This window comes from Rhinoderma darwinii, chromosome 12 (assembly GCF_050947455.1).
Source record: "Rhinoderma darwinii isolate aRhiDar2 chromosome 12, aRhiDar2.hap1, whole genome shotgun sequence".
Classification (NCBI taxonomy): Eukaryota; Metazoa; Chordata; class Amphibia; order Anura; family Rhinodermatidae; genus Rhinoderma; species Rhinoderma darwinii.
The window spans coordinates 61,510,043-61,530,208 of record NC_134698.1 but is presented as its reverse complement, the minus strand read 5'-3'; the positions used below and the strand labels follow the sequence as shown (position 1 = coordinate 61,530,208).

At 43.1% G+C, this 20,166-nt stretch overlaps 1 protein-coding gene across 2 annotated transcripts in view; it reads left to right on the top strand.

Moving 5' to 3' along the window:
* Positions 1–9,639: 9,639 nt before the first annotated feature.
* The window catches only part of LOC142665218 (acyl-coenzyme A thioesterase 1-like), a 35,547-nt gene continuing 25,020 nt past the window's right edge, over positions 9,640–20,166 (top strand). The window contains exons 1-3 of one of the 2 annotated variants that reach the window (XM_075844831.1): positions 9,640–10,550; positions 13,107–13,309; positions 14,761–14,902. In XM_075844831.1, the coding sequence (XP_075700946.1) occupies positions 9,935–10,550; positions 13,107–13,309; positions 14,761–14,902 (961 nt within the window). In that variant the 5' untranslated portion in view covers positions 9,640–9,934. Of the gene's footprint in view, positions 10,551–13,106; positions 13,310–14,760; positions 18,279–20,166 lie in introns of those variants that run through there. The other variant, XM_075844830.1, reaches the window with a different exon arrangement.

Below are 20,166 nucleotides of genomic sequence, written 5' to 3'. Positions count from 1 at the left end.
GCAGTACATTGCTTAGGTATCCCTATATATGTGGTAACGGCGCGGTACATTGCTTAGGTATCCCTATATATGTGGTAACGGCGCAGTACATTGCTTAGGTATCCCTATATATGTGGTAACGGCGCACTACATTGCTTAGGTATCCCTATATGTGTGGTAACGGCGCAGTACATTGCTTAGGTATCCCTATATGTGTGGTAACGGTGCATTACATTGCTTAGGTATTCCTATATATGTGGTAACGGCGCAGTACATTGCTTAGGTATCCCTATATATGTGGTAACGGCGCAGTACATTGCTTAGGTATCCCTATATATGTGGTAATGGTGCAGTACATTGCTTAGGTATCCCTATATATGCGGTAACGGCGCAGTACATTGCTTAGGTATCCCTATATATGTGGTAATGGTGCAGTACATTGCTTAGGTATCCCTATATATGTGGTAACGGTGCAGTACATTGCTTAGGTATCCCTATATATGTGGTAACGGAGCGGTACATTGCTTAGGTATCCCTATATATGTGGTAACGGCGCGGTACATTGCTTAGGTATCCCTATATATGTGGTAACGGCGCAGTACATTGCTTAGGTATCCCTATATATGTGGTAACGGCGCACTACATTGCTTAGGTATCCCTATATGTGTGGTAACGGCGCAGTACATTGCTTAGGTATCCCTATATGTGTGGTAACGGTGCATTACATTGCTTAGGTATTCCTATATATGTGGTAACGGCGCAGTACATTGCTTAGGTATCCCTATATATGTGGTAACGGCGCAGTACATTGCTTAGGTATCCCTATATATGTGGTAACGGCGCAGTACATTGCTTAGGTATCCCTATATATGCGGTAACGGCGCAGTACATTGCTTAGGTATTCCTATATATGCGGTAACGGCGCAGTACATTGCTTAGGTATTCCTTTATATATGGTAACGGCGCAGTACATTGCTTAGGTATCCCTATATATGCGGTAACGGCGCAGTACATTGCTTAGGTATCCCTATATATGTGGTAACGGCGCAGTACATTGCTTAGGTATCCCTATATATGTGGTAACGGCGCACTACATTGCTTAGGTATCCCTATATATGTGGTAACGGCGCAGTACATTGCTTAGGTATCCCTATATATGTGGTAACGGCGCAGTACATTGCTTAGGTATCCCTATATATGTGGTAACGGCGCAGTACATTGCTTAGGTATTCCTATATATGCGGTAACGGCGCAGTACATTGCTTAGGTATCCCTATATATGCGGTAACGGCGCAGTACATTGCTTAGGTATCCCTATATATGTGGTAACGGCGCAGTACATTGCTTAGGTATCCCTATATATGCGGTAACGGCGCAGTACATTTCTTAGGTATCCCTATATATGCGGTAACGGCGCAGTACATTGCTTAGGTATCCCTATATATGCGGTAACGGCGCAGTACATTGCTTAGGTATCCCTATATATGCGGTAACGGCGCAGTACATTGCTTAGGTATCTCTATATATGTGGTAACGGCGCAGTACATTGCTTAGGTATCCCTATATATGTGGTAACGGTGCATTACATTGCTTAGGTATCTCTATATATGTGGTAACGGCGCGGTACATTGCTTAGTTATCCCTATATATGTGGTAACGGCGCAGTACATTGCTTAGGTATCCCTATATATGTGGTAACGGCGCAGTACATTGCTTATGTATCCCTATATATGTGGTAACGGTGCAGTACATTGCTTAGGTATCCCTATATATGTGGTAACGGCGCAGTACATTGCTTAGGTATTCCTATATATGCGGTAACGGCGCAGTACATTGCTTAGGTATCCCTATATATGCGGTAACGGCGCACTACATTGCTTAGGTATCCCTATATATGCGGTAACGGCGCAGTACATTGCTTAGGTATCCCTATATATGTGGTAACGGTGCATTACATTGCTTAGGTATCCCTATATATGCGGTAACGGCGCAGTACATTGCTTAGGTATTCCTATATATGCGGTAACGGCGCAGTACATTGCTTAGGTATCTCTATATATGTGGTAACGGCGCAGTACATTGCTTAGGTATCCCTATATATGTGGTAACGGTGCATTACATTGCTTAGGTATCCCTATATATGCGGTAACGGCGCAGTACATTGCTTAGGTATTCCTATATATGCGGTAACGGCGCAGTACATTGCTTAGGTATCCCTATATATGTGGTAACGGCGCAGTACAGTGCTTAGGTATCCCTATATATGTGGTAACGGCGCAGTACAGTGCTTAGGTATCCCTATATATGTGGTAACTGCGCAGTACATTGCTTAGGTATCCCTATATATGTGGTAACGGCGCAGTACATTGCTTAGGTATTCCTATATATGTGGTAACGGCGCAGTACATTGCTTAGGTATCCCTATATATGCGGTAACGGCGCAGTACATTGCTTAGGTATCCCTATATATGCGGTAACGGTGCAGTACATTGCTTAGGTATCCCTATATATGCGGTAACGGCGCAGTACATTGCTTAGGTATCCCTATATATGTGGTAACGGCGCAGTACATTGCTTAGGTATCCCTATATATGTGGTAACGGCGCATTACATTGCTTAGGTATCCCTATATATGCGGTAACGGCGCAGTACATTGCTTAGGTATCCCTATATATGCGGTAACGGCGCAGTACATTGCTTAGGTATTCCTATATATGCGGTAACGGCGCGGTACATTGCTTAGGTATCCCTATATATGTGGTAACGGCGCAGTACATTGCTTAGGTATCCCTATATATGCGGTAACGGCGCGGTACATTGCTTAGGTATTCCTATATATGCGGTAACGGCGCGGTACATTGCTTAGGTATCCCTATATATGTGGTAACGGCGCGGTACATTGCTTAGTTATCCCTATATATGTGGTAACGGCGCAGTACATTGCTTAGGTATCCCTATATATGTGGTAACGGCGCGGTACATTGCTTAGGTATCCCCATATATGTGGTAACGGCGCGGTACATTGCTTAGGTATCCCCATATATGTGGTAACGGCGCAGTACATTGCTTAGGTATTCCTATATATGTGGCAGCTCTACTATGTTGGCAAGGAGTTTTTAGATCGTAATCTTCACGTCTTTAGGTTCTTTTACACTGGGATATAAACTGCACGTAATGAGCTCCAATCGACGATATAGGAAGTAGTAAAACATTTTTTTTTAAAAATCTATAAATTTGGTATCGCCGTAATCGTAATGACCCGCAGAATAAAGTTATTATGTTATTTATACCACACGGTAAACAATATAAATTTAAGAGGCAAAAAGAAATGGCAAAATGGCTCCACACCCGAAAAAGTTAATAAAAGTTCATCAATAAATTATATGTATGTAAAAAAAAATTAAAAATCACGCCCTCAAAGTACTGTGGAAAAACAAAAAAGTTATAGCTTTTTTGAAATCGCTCAGTCATTAAAAGGGCTGTTCACTACCGGACAACTGGTGACCAATCCACCGGATAGGTAATCCGTATAGGATCGGTGGGGGTGCGACACCCAGACCCCGCACCGATCAGCTGATACGGCTGCCTCCTGGCACTGGACGTCCATGCTGGAAGCAGATGGCTCCCATTGCGGAATAGCGGCCGAGCTGCAGAACGAACGTAGCTTATCGGTGCGGGGTCTGGGCGTCGGACCCCCACCAATCATGTACTGATGACCTATCCGGTGAATAAGTCATCAGTTGTCCGGTAATGGGCAACCCCTTTAACCCCTTCGCGCTCAGCGACGTAATAATCCGTCGCGCTAACTGTATCGTTAGCGCTCAGCGACGGATTATTACGTCGCGGGGATAAAGGCCATTTCGGCCGTCCTCCCGACACATACAGGAGCTGTGACGCTGCTGTCTCGTACAGCAGCTGTCACAGCTCCTACAGCGGGGACCGATCGCTGTGTCCCCGCTGGTTAACCCCTTAAAAGCCGTGTTCAATAGTGATCACGGCTTTTTAGGGGTTAAGCTACAATCGCCAGCCTGCTACGCGATAGCGGCTGGCGATGGTGGCTATGGCAACCGGACACCAAACAATGGCGTCCGGCTCTGCCATCGACGGAAGCCTAGTGGGTCCTGACAACGTCAGGACCCACTATGCTTGCTGTCAGTGAGTAGCTGACAGTTCTAATACACTGCACTACGCATGTAGTGCAGTGTATTAGAATAGCGATCAGGGCCTCCTGCCCTCAAGTCCCCTAATGGAACAAAGTAATAAAGTTAAAAAAAAGTTAAAAAAAGTTGTGTAAAAATAAGAAAATAAAAGTTTTAAAAGTAATAAAAGTAAAAAGTCCCCCTTTTCCCTTATCAGTCCTTTATTATTAATAAAAATATATAAACAAACAAATAAACTATACATAATTGGTATCGCCGCGTCCGTAACGGCCTGAGCTACAAAACTATTTAGTTATTTATCCTGCGCGGTGAACGCCGTAAAAGCAAATTATAATAAACCGTACCACAATAACAATTGTTTGGTCACTTCACCTCCCAAAAAATGGAATAAAAAGAGATCAAAAAGTCGCATGTCCCTAAAAATGGTACTGATGGAAACTGCAGTTCGTTACGCAAAAAATAAGTCCTCGCACGGCTTTATTGATGGTAAAATAAAACAGTTATGGCTCTTAGAATAAGGTAACACAAAAAGTGAATGATTGTTTACAAAACGTATTTTATTGTGCAAACGCCATAAGACATAAAAAAAACTATAAACATCTGGTATCGCCATAATCGTATCGCCCCGCAGAATAAAGTGAATATGTCATTTATAGCGCACGGTGAACGCTGTAAAAAAAATAGAATAAAAAAACAATAGTAGAATTGCTGTTTTTTAGTCACCACGCCACCTAAAAATAGAATAAAAACTGATCAAAAAGCCGCATGCACCGCAAGAAAACTACAATGGATTCCTCAAGGGGTCTAGTTTTCAAAATGGGGTCACTTTTGGGGGGTTTCCACTGTTTTGGCACCACAAGACCTCTTCAAACCGGACATGGTGCCTAATAAAAAGGAGGGCTCAAAATCCACTAGGTGCTCCTTTGCTTCGGAGGCCGGTGCTTCAGTCCATTACCGCACTAGGGCCACATGTGGGATATTTCTCAAAACTGCAGAATCTGGGCAATAAGTATTAAGTTGCGTTTCTCTGGTAAAACCTTTTGTGTTATAAAAAAAATGGTATAAAGAGGATTTTCTGACAAATTTTTTTTTTTAATTTCACCTCTACTTTGCTCTAAATTCCTGTGAAACACCTAAAGTGTTCATAAACTTTCTAAATGCTGTTGTGAATACTTTGAGGGGTCTAGTTTCTAAAATGGGGTGTTTGATAGGGGTTTCTAATATATAGGTCCGTCAAAGCAACTTCAGAACTGAACTGGAACCTAAAAAAAAATAAAAAATCAGGCAATACTTGGCTTCTTACATTATACTGATAATGAGCCATGCCCACCCTGAGATGACCCCAGTTTTGACCGTTTGTATAAACGGAGACCCCTATTAGACCGTTCCAGTGCCTGGTTTTCCCCAGCATACACCCCCAAGAAGTGTATTTCTATTGATGAGTCCTTGGTGGATTTTAAAGGGAGGGTTCAATTCCGCGAGTACCTGCCGGGTAAGAGGGCAAGGTATGGCGTGAAGATGTATGAGCTGTGCGAGAGTGCATCAGGGTATACATACAGGTTTAGGATATATGAAGGGAAGGACACCAGTGCTCAGCCCCCAGAATGCCCCCCCTTACTGGGAGTTAATGCAAAAATTGTGTGGGATTTGGTGCACCCACTGCTGGACCAGGGTTACCACCTCTACCTGGATAATTTTTATACCGGCGTCCCACTCTTCAACTGCCTCGCTTCCAGTCCTGTGGCATGCGGCACTTCTAGAAGTAATCTGAGAGGCCTCCCTAAGACTCTGCAGGGCAAACAAGAAGGGGTGAGCGCAGGGCACATTCTAGCAGCAACATATTGTGTGTCAAGTACAAGGACAAGAGAGATGTCACACCAGTACCCATGTACCTGCACGAGGTACCAGTACAGAGACCCCTAAACCAGACTGCATCCTGTACTACAATAGGTACATGGGAGGGGTGGACTTGTCAGATCAAGTCCCGAAGCCCTACAGCGCCATGCGGTGTGGTATAAGAAGCTGGCCGGGCACATCATACAGATGGCATTGTACAATGTGTACGTGCTACGTCGATGTACAGGCCAGAGGGGAACTTTCCTGGAATTTCAAGAGGTGATTATCAAGAACCTAATCTTTAGGGACCAGGAACGGGGGGGCACCCAGTACTTCTGGAAGCGAGGCCACACGCATCGTACCAGGGCAACACTTTCCAGGAGAAGTTCCCCAAACTGACAAGAAGGGAAAAAGTCAAAAGAGGTGCAAAGTCTGCTATAAGAGGGGTATAAGGGAGGACACAATATATCAATGTAACGCGTGTCCCGAAAAACCAGAGCTCTGTATGAAAGTGTTTTAAAATTTATCATACATCCCTTGTTTTATAATTTACCTCAATTCTACTTACCCTGATGCACTCCACACAGCTTATCCCCCCCCTTATCTTTCCCTTCTGAGCCCTGCTGTGTGCCCAAGCAGCTGATAACAGCCACATTGAGGGTATTGTCATACCCAGGAGAACCCACATTACAGTTTATGGGGTGTATCTCTCTGGTCAAAATGCTCACTACACCTCTAGATGAATGCCTTAAGGGTGTAGTTTTTAAAACGGGGTCACTTCTTACGGGTTTCAACTGTACTGGGGCTTCTGCACACATGACTTTGCACGAGAAAATCCCCAGTAGGCCAAATGGTGGTCCTTTCGTTCTGAGCCCTCCCATGGGCCCAAACGGCAGTTTATCATCACAAATGGGGTATTGCTGCACTCAGGACAAATTGCGCAACAGAATGGGGTATTTTATTTCTTGTGAAAATAAGAAATTTTCAGCCAAAACTACATATTATTGGAAAAAATTAATTTTGTTTTAATTCCAAGCCCAATTCAAATAAGTTCTGTGAAAAAACTATGGGGTCAAAATGGTCACAACACCCATAAATGAATTCCTTGAGGGGTGTAGTTTCCAAAATGGGGTCACTTCTGGTGGGTTTCCATTGCTTTGATACCTATGGGGCTCTGCAAATGCGACATGGCACCCGAAAACCAAACCAGCAAAATCTGTACTCCAACAAACACATAGCGCTCCTTTCCTTCTGAGCCCTCCCATGGGCCCAAACAGCAGTTTATCGTCACAAATGGGGTATTGCCGCACTCAGGACAAATTGGGCAACAAAATGTAGTATTTTATTTCTTGTGAAAATAAGAATTTTTGAGCTAAAACGACATATTATTGGAAAAAATATTATTTTTTTTAATTCCCAGCCCAATTCAAATAAGTTCTGTGAAGAAACTAGGGTCTAAATGGTCACAACACCCATAAATGAATTCCTTGAGGGGTGTAGTTTCCAAAATGGGGTCAGTTCTAGTGGGTTTCCATTGCTTTGATACCTCTGGGGCTCTGCAAATGCGAGATGGCACCCGAAAACCAAACCAGCAAAATCTGCACTCCAAAGAACACACAGCGCTACTTCACTTCTGAGGCCTCCCATGGGCCCAAACTGCAGTTTATCGCCACAAATGGGGTATTGCTGCACTCAGGAGAAATTGGGCAACAAAATGGGGTATTTTGTTCCCTGTGAAAATAAGAAATTTTGATAAAAAATGTCATCTTATTGGAAAAATGTAATTTTTTTCATTTCACAGCCCAATTCAAATAGGTGCTGTGAAAAAACTGTGCGGTCAAAATTGTAACAACAACCATATTTGAATTCCTTGAGGGGTGTAGTTTCCAAAATGGGGTCACTTCTGTGGGTTTCCATTGCTTTGATACCTCTGGGGCTCTGCAAATGCAACATGGCACCCGAAAACCAATCCAGCAAAATCTGGACTCCAACAAACACATAGCGCTCCTTTCATTCTGAGCCCTCCCATGGGCCCAAACGGCAGTTTATCACCATAAATGGGGTATTGCTGCACTAAGGACAAATTGGGCAACAAAATGGGGTATTTTGTTTCCTGTGAAAATAATAAATTTTGATCACAAATGACATCTTATTGGAAATAATGACATTTTTTTAATTTCACAGCCCAATTCAAATAGGTGCTGTGAAAAAACTGTGCAATCAAAATTGTAACAACAACCATAAATGAATTCCTTGAGGGGTGTAGTTTCCAAAATGGGGTCACTATTCAGGGATTCCTACTGTTTTGGCACCTCAACACCTCTTCAAACCTGGCATGCTGCCTAAAATATATTCTAATAAAAAAGAGGACTCAAAATGCACTAGGTGCTTCTTTGCTTCTAGGGCTTGTGTTTTAGTTCATGAGCGCAATAGAGACACATGTGGGACATTTCTAAAAACTGCAGAATCTGGACAATACATATTTAGTAGTGTTTCTCTGGTAAAACCTTCTTTGTTACAGAAAAAAAATGTATAAAATTGAAGTTCAGCAAGAAAAATGAAATTTGCAAATTTCACCTCCACTTTGCTTTAATTCTTGTGAAATGCCTGAAGGGTTAAAAAACTTTCTAAATGCTGTTTTGAATACTTTGAGGGGTCTAGTTTTTAAAATGGGGTGTTTTATCAGGGTTTCTAATACATAGGCCCCTCAAAGCCTCTTCAGAACTCAAGAGGTACCTTAAAAAAAAGGATTTTGAAATTTTCTTAAAAATATGAGAAATTGCTGTTTAGGTTCTAAGCCTTGTAACGTCCAAGAAAAATAAAAGAATGTTCAAAAAACGATGCCAATCTAAAGTAGACATATGGGAAGTGTGAACTAGTAACTATTTTGGGTGGTATAACAGTCTGTTTTACAAGCAGATGCATTAAAATTCTGAAAAATGCTATTTTTTCCAAATTTTCACTAAATTTTGCAATTTTTCACCAATAAACACTGAATATATCGACCAAATTTTACCACGAACATGAAGCCCAATGTGTCACGAGAAAACAATCTCAGAATCGCTTGGATAGGTTTAAGCATTCTGACGTTATTACCACATAAAGTGAAATATGTCAGATTTGAAAAATGGGCTCTGAGCCTTAAGGCCCAAACTAGGCTGCGTCCTTAAGGGGTTAAGGCCTAAAATAGGCTGGTCAAAAAGGGGTTAATGTCATAAACGGCAGTGTGTGTTGTGGCCATAATATGAATCCCAAAATACGCTTCTGAACCAGGTCCTTCACACATGGCAGAATTGCTGCAGAAATTGCCTCAGATTTTACCTACTGTATTGTGACAGGTGAAGCCTGAGGTAAAATCTGCCTACTAAATGCACGTGGACTTAGGCGGTGGCTGCGCTGGTCACAGGATGATTACGATGTGACCAACTTCCCGTTTCTAACTTTTTGCTCTGGTTCAGTGTCACTAACATTGAGTTGGTTGTCTCCTAATAGCCCAATGTTCACATGATCTAGCCATAAGCAAATCCGGCCAGCAGATACATATTTTAAAGCCGCAGTGTGAACAGAGCCGTATCATGCCGCCTTGTTCACATGTCGTACGGTTAAAAAAAAAAGTGTTTTTTTTTTTGTTTCGTTTTTTGAGAAATCCTAAGGGGAAGCAGAATTTACAACTTTTTTTTTCCCTGTTGGGCGGAAAAGCCCAAAAGATCCGTCAAAGTATTCTGAATATTTATCAGGTAATGGATATAAACAGATATATCCCGTCTCATGAACGATTTTCCATGTAGCCATTCATATATCGGAACATATCATGACTTTGCATTGCCTCACATCACATAATGAACGATAAGATGGAGCAGATGAGATGTCATTGGTCGGAGTCTATCGTCTGTATTTACGGTTATCGTTCACGACTATAACATTCCTGGGATCATTATCAGGGATCGTAGTTTCCCCTCATGTTATTTTTTGACTTGGTCCCTTTAAGACTGATTATAGTCGCGCGGCTGCACCTGACCCAGGGACGATGTATGGAGATGTCGCCGCCGCTTCTGACAATGTTCACGGCCTTTGTCCCCGCAGCGTCAAGGCTAACAGCCTCCCGGTACAGCCGCGCCATGTCCGGAGTGTCGCTGCACGTCTCCCCGGGTCGCTGCCTCTTTGACGACCCCCTGCGGCTCCAGGTCCGCGGTCTCAGCCCCGGGCAGGACGTGAGTCTCCGCACCGCTCTGAGCGATGAAGCCGGGGAGCTGTTCACCTCCGTGGGTCGCTACCGAGCGGACAGCAGCGGGGAGCTGGAGTTGAGCCGGAGCCCGGCTCTGGAAGGCGGCAGCTACACTGGAGTGGAGCCGGAGGGGCCTCTGTGGTCCCTGGCGCCCCGGACTCCCCTCAAGCGGCTGCTCAAGAAGGACGTGCAGAGTCCGTACCAGCTGCGCTTCTCCCTGTACCAGGCCCACGACCCGCCCGGGGCTCTCCTAGCTGCCGCCGCCCAGGAGAGGCGCTTCATGGGGGAAGGGGTGACCCGGGTGCCGCTGCGGGAGGGACGGCTGAGGGGAAGCCTCTTCCTGCCGCCTGGTGAGTGACCAGCGCGGGTGCCGTCATTATAATGTGCTGATATTATGTGTGGACATAAAGGGGAGCTCCAGCCCCAGGACCTTTGCAGAGAGCTCCATTCCTGTGTCTCACAAGTTTTATCAGTCATTCCTTATTTGTGTCTTTTTTTTTTTTTTTTAAAGCTGTGTGACAACCAGAGCATGACATTACCGCTGCCACTTTGGTTGTCACCCAGCTTTCCAAGAGTCCAGAATGGGAACTTTACCTGTTTAGGCCTCATGCACACATCCGTGGCCCGTCATACGGCCACTAATGACGGATTTGTGAAACACGGACCACACGCAGATGGCTTCCGTGCGCAGTCCATTGTTTCAACGGACCAAATTAATGAAATGTCCGAGACTGTTCAGTCAAAAACGGTAGGGAGTAGGGCCTGTCCTATTTTTGTTGGAACGGCCACACGTTTCGGTTAAAACAACATGTGCTGTCTGTTAAAAAACGGGTAGCGCACTGAAGAAAATAACTGAAGCGGGCATGAGGCCTACATGATATATCCCCTATTCATGAAACGCAAATCCATATTACCTGTCTGGGCTGTTTCTGCGGCCATGTTAGCTGCCACCCAGCTTTCCCTGAAAGAAAGACAATTTAAGGCTGGATTCACACAGTGTTTTACTGCATTTTCGTGGCGTTTTTTAGTGCAGCCAGATGTCACATTAAAATTTATAGTAAAATATAAAATGCACTACATACAACTGTGTATTGGTTTGTGGCGTTTTTGAGGCGATTTTCTCGTCTGTGGCGTTTTTCCCCTCAACGCAGCATGCTCTGGGTATGGCGTTTTTCCCATAGGCTTCTCTATAGGACTTCAAAAACAGAAGGAAAAAAAACAACGGCCTTCACTCACAGATTTTTTTTCTGCCAATTTAAACTGTCGTTTTTGAGGTCTTATAAAGAAGCCTATGGGAAAAATACCTGGAAAAAACGCCATACCCAGAGCGTGCTGCATGTGGAAAGAACACTGAACAAAAATCGCCACAAACCAATACGCAGTTGTGTGTAGTGCATTAATATTTTACTATAGACTTTAATGTATCATTTCGCTTCACAAAAAAACGCAGCTAAAAACTCGCAAACATGCAACACGCTCAGTGTGAATTCAGCCACCAACAATGCATGTTACATTTTAAGAACGCCATTGTTTTAAGAAGCGGTTTTTTGATGCAGTTTAAATTGACCGAAAAATCTCACAGGAACAACCATTAGATTTGATTGGAGTCTGCAGAAATATGTCATGTCTATAGCTTAAAGGGGTTCTCTCACCACAGACAACCCCTTTTACCTGAGAGATGCAATTCTGACCCTGCGATCCCAGGCAAACAGCTGATATTTGTGAGCGGAGTTACAGCGGACTGCTATCTCAGATGAATGGCCGTCCATATAATACATGGATGACTGGAGTCTGCCATAGTAACTCTTGGCACTGACCCTGTACAGCGGCACATGGAGTTACTGTATTAGGGCTCATTCACACGAACGTAGAATATGGCCATTAAAACAAAGGCCGTCACGCGGACGCATGTAGTTCAGTGGGGCCGTTGTTTCATTGGACCGTGTGAAGGGTCCATTGAAAAATAGAACATGTCTTATTTTCTTCCATTTTCACGGATCCCTCCATAGACTCAAGTCTATGGGGATCTGTGAAAATGGGACCCGCATGGGTGGAACTTAAAAAACGGTAGTTTCTCATGTTCTGAGTTTGCACTCGTTCGTGTGAATCTAGCCTTACAGTTACCACCCTACTAGAGGCATCATATGTTCCTCCAGAGTACTTCTATAATAAGGCATGCAATGCAAATAATTCATGAGGAAAATAAATTCTGGACCCCCAAAAAAAAGTGTCACGGGGACCATGGATAGTGACACTGTCATGGATTCTGCAGAGGATAATGTGAACCCACTGTGTTACCACAGGATTTTACATGGAGATAAACCAAGGAGCGGAGTCTAAAGGGACCCCAGTTAGTCACTCTTTAACCCCTATAGAGCGTTCTGGACTCGGCTGCTGGGACACCCCAGGTCGCTATCCCAGAGTAGTCTCCCTTGGCGATGGCAGCTGTAAACCGGTGTGGTATAGAAATAACATATGATATGCAAAGTCAGGGCAGACGGCATTCACGGGTAGGTGGAAGAGGTTCGTCACAGGTAACAAGCAAGAGGTCAGGGCAGGCAAGGAAAGTCAACAGTATAAGCAAAGATCAGTCACAGGAAATCCAAACAAACTATAACATGGGGAATCACTAGGAACCTAATTCTCAGGAAATGAGTCCAGGAAAGAGCGGTCCCTTTATACCCAGCTGAGTCACAGAAGGTAGGCCAGGAGGTAGGAGGCCGCCAGCAACAGAGTCCGGAGAATCCGGTAAGTATACGGAGGGGAGCGGCAGCTGTTGCACATAGCAGTGTATAGTACTGATCTGTAATATGGCCATGTATATAGGACTAGTCAATTGAATTTGCTAGAGATAAAAATGTGTGAGTGATATTATTTAATGTGATCGTGTTTTCTGTCCGCGGTAGGACCCGGCCTGTTTCCTGCCATCATTGATCTTTATGGAACAGGTGGAGGTCTCATGGAGCACAGAGCCAGCCTGTTATCCAACCGTGGCTACGTGACTATGGCACTGGCGTATTTTGGTTATGATGACCTTCCAAACAGCCTCTATGGGCTTCACTTAGATTACTTCGGGGAAGCACTGGAATTTCTAAGATGTCACCCAAAGGTATTTTTTATTTTTTTTGCCTGTGCGTTCATGACGTTTTTTTTTGCTGCTGCTTTTCCCATAACCAACTTTTACAAATAATTCAGCGTCCCACATTTTTATTCTGCACAAGTCCCGCTTTCTATACATGTATTTGAGCACTGAAGATATTTATGACCAGATTATATGGAAAAGGATCTATAAAGCAAAGCGACCCTAACCTATCTAAAAAGAGTTGTCCACTCCGGTTTAGTGTAGCGCCATAAACATTCAAAGTATGGAGCTATACAGATGGCGACTAAAATGTTCGCAATTGCAAACAGAAAAAATACATTTTGGCTCTTACATTTTTGGATTCAGGAGCCAAAGGCGCCCGAGTGATTTTATTGCATTGATTTAAATAAACATAGATTTAAAACAAAGATGTGTCTGCCTGCAGCTGCCACTAGAGGGAGTTCTCTGCATATGACAGTCACAAGAAATCTATACACGCTGGATTTTTTGAGACCGCTGTTTCGCAACACGGCCACACTTACTTTCATTATATGCAATGCAGGCAGTGCTACAGCGATTATTTGGTGGTACAACCTGTGTCCCGGCCATAGTTCACATGTAGCCCTAGCCTAAAGTATTGAGTACGCTCCTACACTCCCTGTAGTGGCCTCAAGTAGCCAGAAAAATGTTTTCGATAAACACTGCAGTCAATCAGTCCACAGTCTAGTGTATGTAAAAGCTGCCGCCGGTCAGTTCGCAGTCTAGTTTAAACACTTCCGCAGGTTAGTCCAGACTAGTGTAAATGCTGCCGCTGGTCATTCTGCAGTCTATTGTAAACGCTGCCACTGGTTAGTCAGCAGTCTAGTGTAAATGCTGCCAACGGTCAGTCCGCAGTCTAGTGTAAATTCTGCCAACGGTCAGTCCGCAGTCTAGTGTAAATGCTGCCACTGGTCATTCTGCAGTCTATTGTAAATGCTGCCAACGGTCAGTCCACAGTCTAGTGTAAATGCTGCCAATGGTCAGTCCGCAGTCTAGTGTAAATGCTGCCACCGGTCAGTCCACAGTCTAGTGTAAATGCTGCCACTGGTCATTCTGCAGTCTATTGTAAATGCTGCCAACGGTCAGTCCACAGTCTAGTGTAAATGCTGCCAATGGTCAGTCCGCAGTCTAGTGTAAATGCTGCCACCGGTCAGTCCACAGTCTCGTATAGCTGCTTTCTTTATTTTACATGTAATAATGTTGATATTTAATATTTGAAGTATAAAAAAACATAACTTGGCTCATAAATTTTAGAACAGGAGCCAAAGGCACCAGAGTTATTTTACTTTAGTCTAGTCCATGGCACCGGAATAAGTTAGAATTCAAAATATAAAACCGTCACGGACATAGATGGAGGTACACATATAGACAGTATATTTTTAGAAGAAATGTATTGCTTGCACAAGACCGCTGACACTCTGCTGTCAATATTGTTCTAGGTTGACAAAGAAAGAATTGGAGTTATTGGTCTCTCAAAAGGTGCAGAGTTGGCAATCACCATGGCAACCTTCCTGCCTGGTATCAAAGCGGTTGTGAGCATCAGTGGGTGCAATGCCAACTCATTTGCCCCTTTACCATGTGGTAAGTTTGTCATTCCTTGCCTTGAATTCAATGCTGAGAAGATTAAGTTCACAGAAGCTGGTGAGTTGGACTTTTCAGAATCTATGGATGACCCGTTGAATCCAGCAAATCGGGGGTCTCTTCTTCCAGTGGAAAGGTCCCTTGCGGCTTTTCTCATTTTGAGTGGATTAGATGACAAAAACTGGCCTAGTGCCACATATGCAGAACAGCTGGTCGCCCGTTTCAGAGATCATAAGAAGGATGTGGAGTTTCAATGCTATCCTGGAGCTGGCCACCTACTGGAACCGCCTTATTTTCCTTTGTCAAAGGCTTCCCACCACAAACTATTGGGTATTCCAATGTTGTGGGGAGGGCAACCTAAAGAACACGCCAAAGCACAAGAAGATGCCTGGAAAAGAATCCAAACTTTTTTTTCAAAGCACCTTAAAGGGACAAATACATTGAAGAGTCACCTCTAAAATTATTAACCTTGAGCATGTCGAAGCGATAACCTCATGATCAGTTGCCTTGTTTTTGACTTGACTGTGCTCTATGATTGGCCTGTGACTATGAATGTGATTGAAGTCCGGAGTGCAAGGCTCTGAAAACGAACATAGTCAAGGGTCAGCCATAGAGTTAAAATTTAATTTGTAGAAGTCAAACTGCTCAATTGCAGTTCTGGTTAACTTGATGTGTGTTTTTTAAAGATTTCCTATGTAGCTCAGGTCTAAAAGCCAATGATCGAGAAAACCAGCGTTCACATAAAAACAGGAAACGCGATCAGCCGACGAACGAGCAAACGCTCATTTGTTGGACAATCAAATTTTTTTTAAATCAATAACACGTTTTATTACATTTTTAGAAACGGGTAAATAAGTAGAGAACTGACATAAGACCGGGAAGGGGAGGGAGTAGAAATACATGACTACCGGTAATAAGAATGAAATGATAAAATTACAGGTTCATCTTTTGCATTAATATGTCAAACCTTAGTTCTAATCATACCCTGTGCTGATATTATGCCCACACCCAACTCTGTACTGAGAATTGTTAAGCAATACATAATCCTTCAGGGAGTCATAAGGGCATTACTTTGGGCAGGAGCTGCATTAGAATGAGATGGGCCTTCTTTACTGAATGTAGAAATAGACCAGAAAATACCATGGTTTGTGAAAGCGAGAAAGCTTGTTAAATTTAAAGGCCAGAGCTGAATTTATTTGATATGCAAAGTCAATTAGGGAACTTAGAACCTCAATGGGTAGTGGATTCCTTGTCTTCCAGGAGCGCACTATCATGAGTCTGGCTGCCAACAGAGGGTGGCCTAGGATCATTCTACCAGACCACAGGATTTGGTCTATACCCATAAAACAGGGCAGTTTCTGGAATAATTTGTACACCAGTAAGGCTAAATTCACATTTGGGTTGTATAATCCGTAAGGCTTCGTTCACATCTGCGTCAGGGTCCCGTTCTAATGTTCCGTCTGAGTTTCCCGTCAGAACGGGACCCTAACTGAAACCATAGGTTTCTGTTTGCATTACCATTGATTTCAATGGTGACGGATCTGGTGCCAATGGGTTCCTTTTGTCTCAGTTGTGCGAGGGTTCCGTCGTTTTGTCGGAATCAATACCGTAGTTGACGCTGATGTGAACAAAGCCTTACTCTGATCCGTTTTTAGATCAGCATAAAGGATAAAAACTGACTAGTTAAAAATCTCATTGAAATCAATAGGATTTTTAATTGCATTAGTTAGCATCCGTTTGTATCCGTTCTGCTAGTCATCCGTTTTTTTGACGGAGATAAAAGTGCAGAGGGCAGGACTTTTACTCCGTTCGAAAAAACTGATGTCTAACAGATGGGTTATTTTTATCATTGGTGTCAAGGTAAAACGGATACAAACGGTCTGGTAATCCGTTTGCATCTGGTATTTTGATTTCAATGGGGTTTTTATCTGATCCGTTTTTATTCTTATTCTGATCTAAAAACAGATCAGATTAACGGATTATACAACGCAAGTGTGAATTTAGCCTAATCATTTCAAATGTATTTAGATGTTGCAATCCAGAATGGCTTGAAAAAGGGACATTCCCACCAAATTAGCTTTTGCAATTTGGGGAGGAAAGAAGCAGGAAGAGGTATCAACACAGTGTGAAAAACGTAAAGGATAACTGGCAGATAACTAGTAGAGTTTCATAATTATGTGTAAACAAAAGTGAGCTATGGCAAGATAGTGATACCCAAATATTGTTTGGTGCCTTTATGTCGCTTACAGGGAAATTGGGATTTCAGATGCGTTTTTCGTGATGAGATCTCTTCCAATATTCAAAATGTGAGAGGTTGACTTTATAATAGGAAACATTACCGAAGGAATATGACATATGACGTAGTGCTGGCAGAGAGTCCGATGGCTGAGTAATTGAAAGGATAATTTCGTCCACATATAAACCTATTTTATAAGTATTTCCACCCACAGGTGTCCTATGGATCAAACAGTTTGCGCTAATAGAAGGGGCTAGGGGTTCCATGGCTAAGGTGAAAATAATTGGAGAAAGAGGATACCCATGAAGCTTGACATTACTAATATTAAAGGGATCGGATAGAAAACCTGAAGCAAAGACTTGTTCTGATGGCTGGGAGTAGAACGGCAGATTCAATGAATCCGTGTGACCGGTAAATCCCAAAAACCCTATCAAACGCTTTCTCCGCATCCAGGGCAAGAAGCTGAGAAGGTCGTTGGCGTAAGCTCAGAACGCTGGATCAGGTTAATAAAGCGCCGCATTCCCTCTGGGGTATGTCTGCTAGCCACAATCCGGGTCAATCATTTCTGGAAGGAGACAAAATAATTTAATAGTCAGAAATTTGCAGGGTCAATAGGCTCCTTGCCTGGTTTCGGGCTCCTTGCCTGGTTTCGGGAGAGTAGGATAGTAGCTACAAGCAATATGAACAGTCTAACCGCTACTTCACATCAGCGTGTTTTTAAGCCAAAACCAGGAGTGAAATATAAACAGGGAAAAGTCTAATGAAACGATTTGTACAGTATATGGGGGAATTTTATTTCGGAAGACTTTCCTTTCTGGTGCACGGACAGCAGCAGATGCCTAAGGCCACTTTAACATGGGCGTAACACAGGTGCTTTTTTGCGCAACACCCGGACCTCCCGCAGTTTATTCGTACCGGAGTTAGAGCACCATAGGCTTCAGGTGAACCGCGGGAGCTCTGGGTTTTGCGGGGTAATATGGATTCCACAAAGCACCTATATTACGCCCGTGTGAAAGCGTAAAGAGTAATAATTCTTATCTCGTAAGAATTTTATTACAAATTTATAATATTTAATACGATGTGCCTTTAATTAAACCAACGGAATATTTTAAGAATAAATACATTATTAAATTACTAAAATGTCTGCTGACTTTTATATCAGGACATCTTGTAAAGGAATAGTTTTATGTGTCACACGGGTGCAGTATATACACAATTCTAATGCACACATGTGTATTATATTTATGGTTGTATACTGTAACTGTATTTGTGGGTATATACTGTACCTGTGTGTATTATCTCTGTATAAAAAAATAAATATATATATATATAACACACACTCCTCAACATTGAAATTGCAACACCAAGAAGGACAAGCCGTAAGGTTATGCAATTTGAGGAAGTAGCAGGTGTCGCCAAGGTCTGCAAATTATGTGGCATGTGGAAGGGGCATAAAAAGCAAGATTGAAAGCAAAGATTTTTAGCCACATGAAACCCCAAAAATCGGATAAAGCGGTGTGGGATGATTGTGCGATGCCTCCTATTCGTCGACGTACCAATTGTCACCACTTGTCACAAACTGAGGGACGGAATCCTTGAACTGAGACCTTGGTTTATCACTCCGGCAGATCGCTATACGCCTAGGCCGAGATGTCAGCACTGTTCAACGTTGCGTGTCCAGGAGGTTGGGAGAACAACAACGAACGGGAATGACAGCAAGAGGTGTGCAGAGGCAAATTTCTGCACGGACGAATCGTCTGATTGGAAGAATGGCACGTAGTGATCCATTTTGTACTGCGAGTTAAATTGGACGTCACATCCCAAGCCTAGGGCGGCAACCAGTGTCGACACAAACCATCAGAAGGCGTTTGCACAACATTGGGCTATGAGCCAGACGTCCAGCTACAGATGTTCCATTGACAGGCACTTCTTTGATGCGGGCGTCTTTTTTACGCGCCGTCTTTTGACAGCGGCGCGTAAAAAAAAAAAAGACCGTCTGCACAGTACATCGTAAAACCCATTCAAATGAATGGGCAGATGTTTGCCGACGCTTTGGAGCCGTATTTTCGGGCGTTATTCCAGGCGTAAAACGCCTGAATTACGTCCGTAAATAGGGTGTGTGAACATACCCTAAGAGTTGTGGTTTTACAACATCCGGGGAGCCACAAGTTGAATGCCACTGGTATAGATGTTCTTAACAATGAAACATTTAGATGACTTATCCTAATTTATTTTATTGTTACAAATACTTCTTTCTGCCAGGTATACAGTGCAGTGGAATAAGTTCATGCTGTCAATGATTGGTAATCGCAATGCATTTCTTATTTGCTCTCGTGCATGTTAACTACTTGTCCTTTTCCAGTGCCAGCTACATCTCTTTGGAATTTCACGTGTACCGTGACCGGGTACTTTAGTGAGATGATTTTGTCTGGGTCGTGAAGATGGTTCACTAATAGAGTTGGCACTACAAGAAAGAAACTGCCCATAACGTGATCTTACTGGTTCCTTCCTAGATAATGTACCTGGCATGTTGCCTCCTTCCAGGATACGATTGAACAATCTCTTTCTATATCTGCAGCAGTGTAAAATGTTTTTCATGTTTTACAGGAAATATTACTAATGTGCTTCCAAGTTCAATGCAATGACTCAGAACTTTTAAAGAAAGTCTAAGTGTCAGAATGTAAGTGTTTTGGTAAGTAAAATCTGATTACAGTTTAGGCAGTAAAATATTGAATAAAAATAAATGTTTTTATACTGCATTTCACTGTATGCAGTAATGGACAGATATCACGTGGCATACCAATTTTCAATTGTAAAAGTATGGGTCCCTTTACCATTTGCCCCTCAGCGAGTACCTGCTCTGTTTTTTTGTTAGGAACAGTTTCGCTTCTGCAACATTACCTGTGAAATCAAAAATAGGGGCCCGGCTGTGCTTGAGAGATTTCTAATCCTGACTGTTTAACCCTTTAGATGCCACGGTCAATGTTATCCGTGGCTTTCTTAAGAGGTTGACAAAAGACTGGGCTCA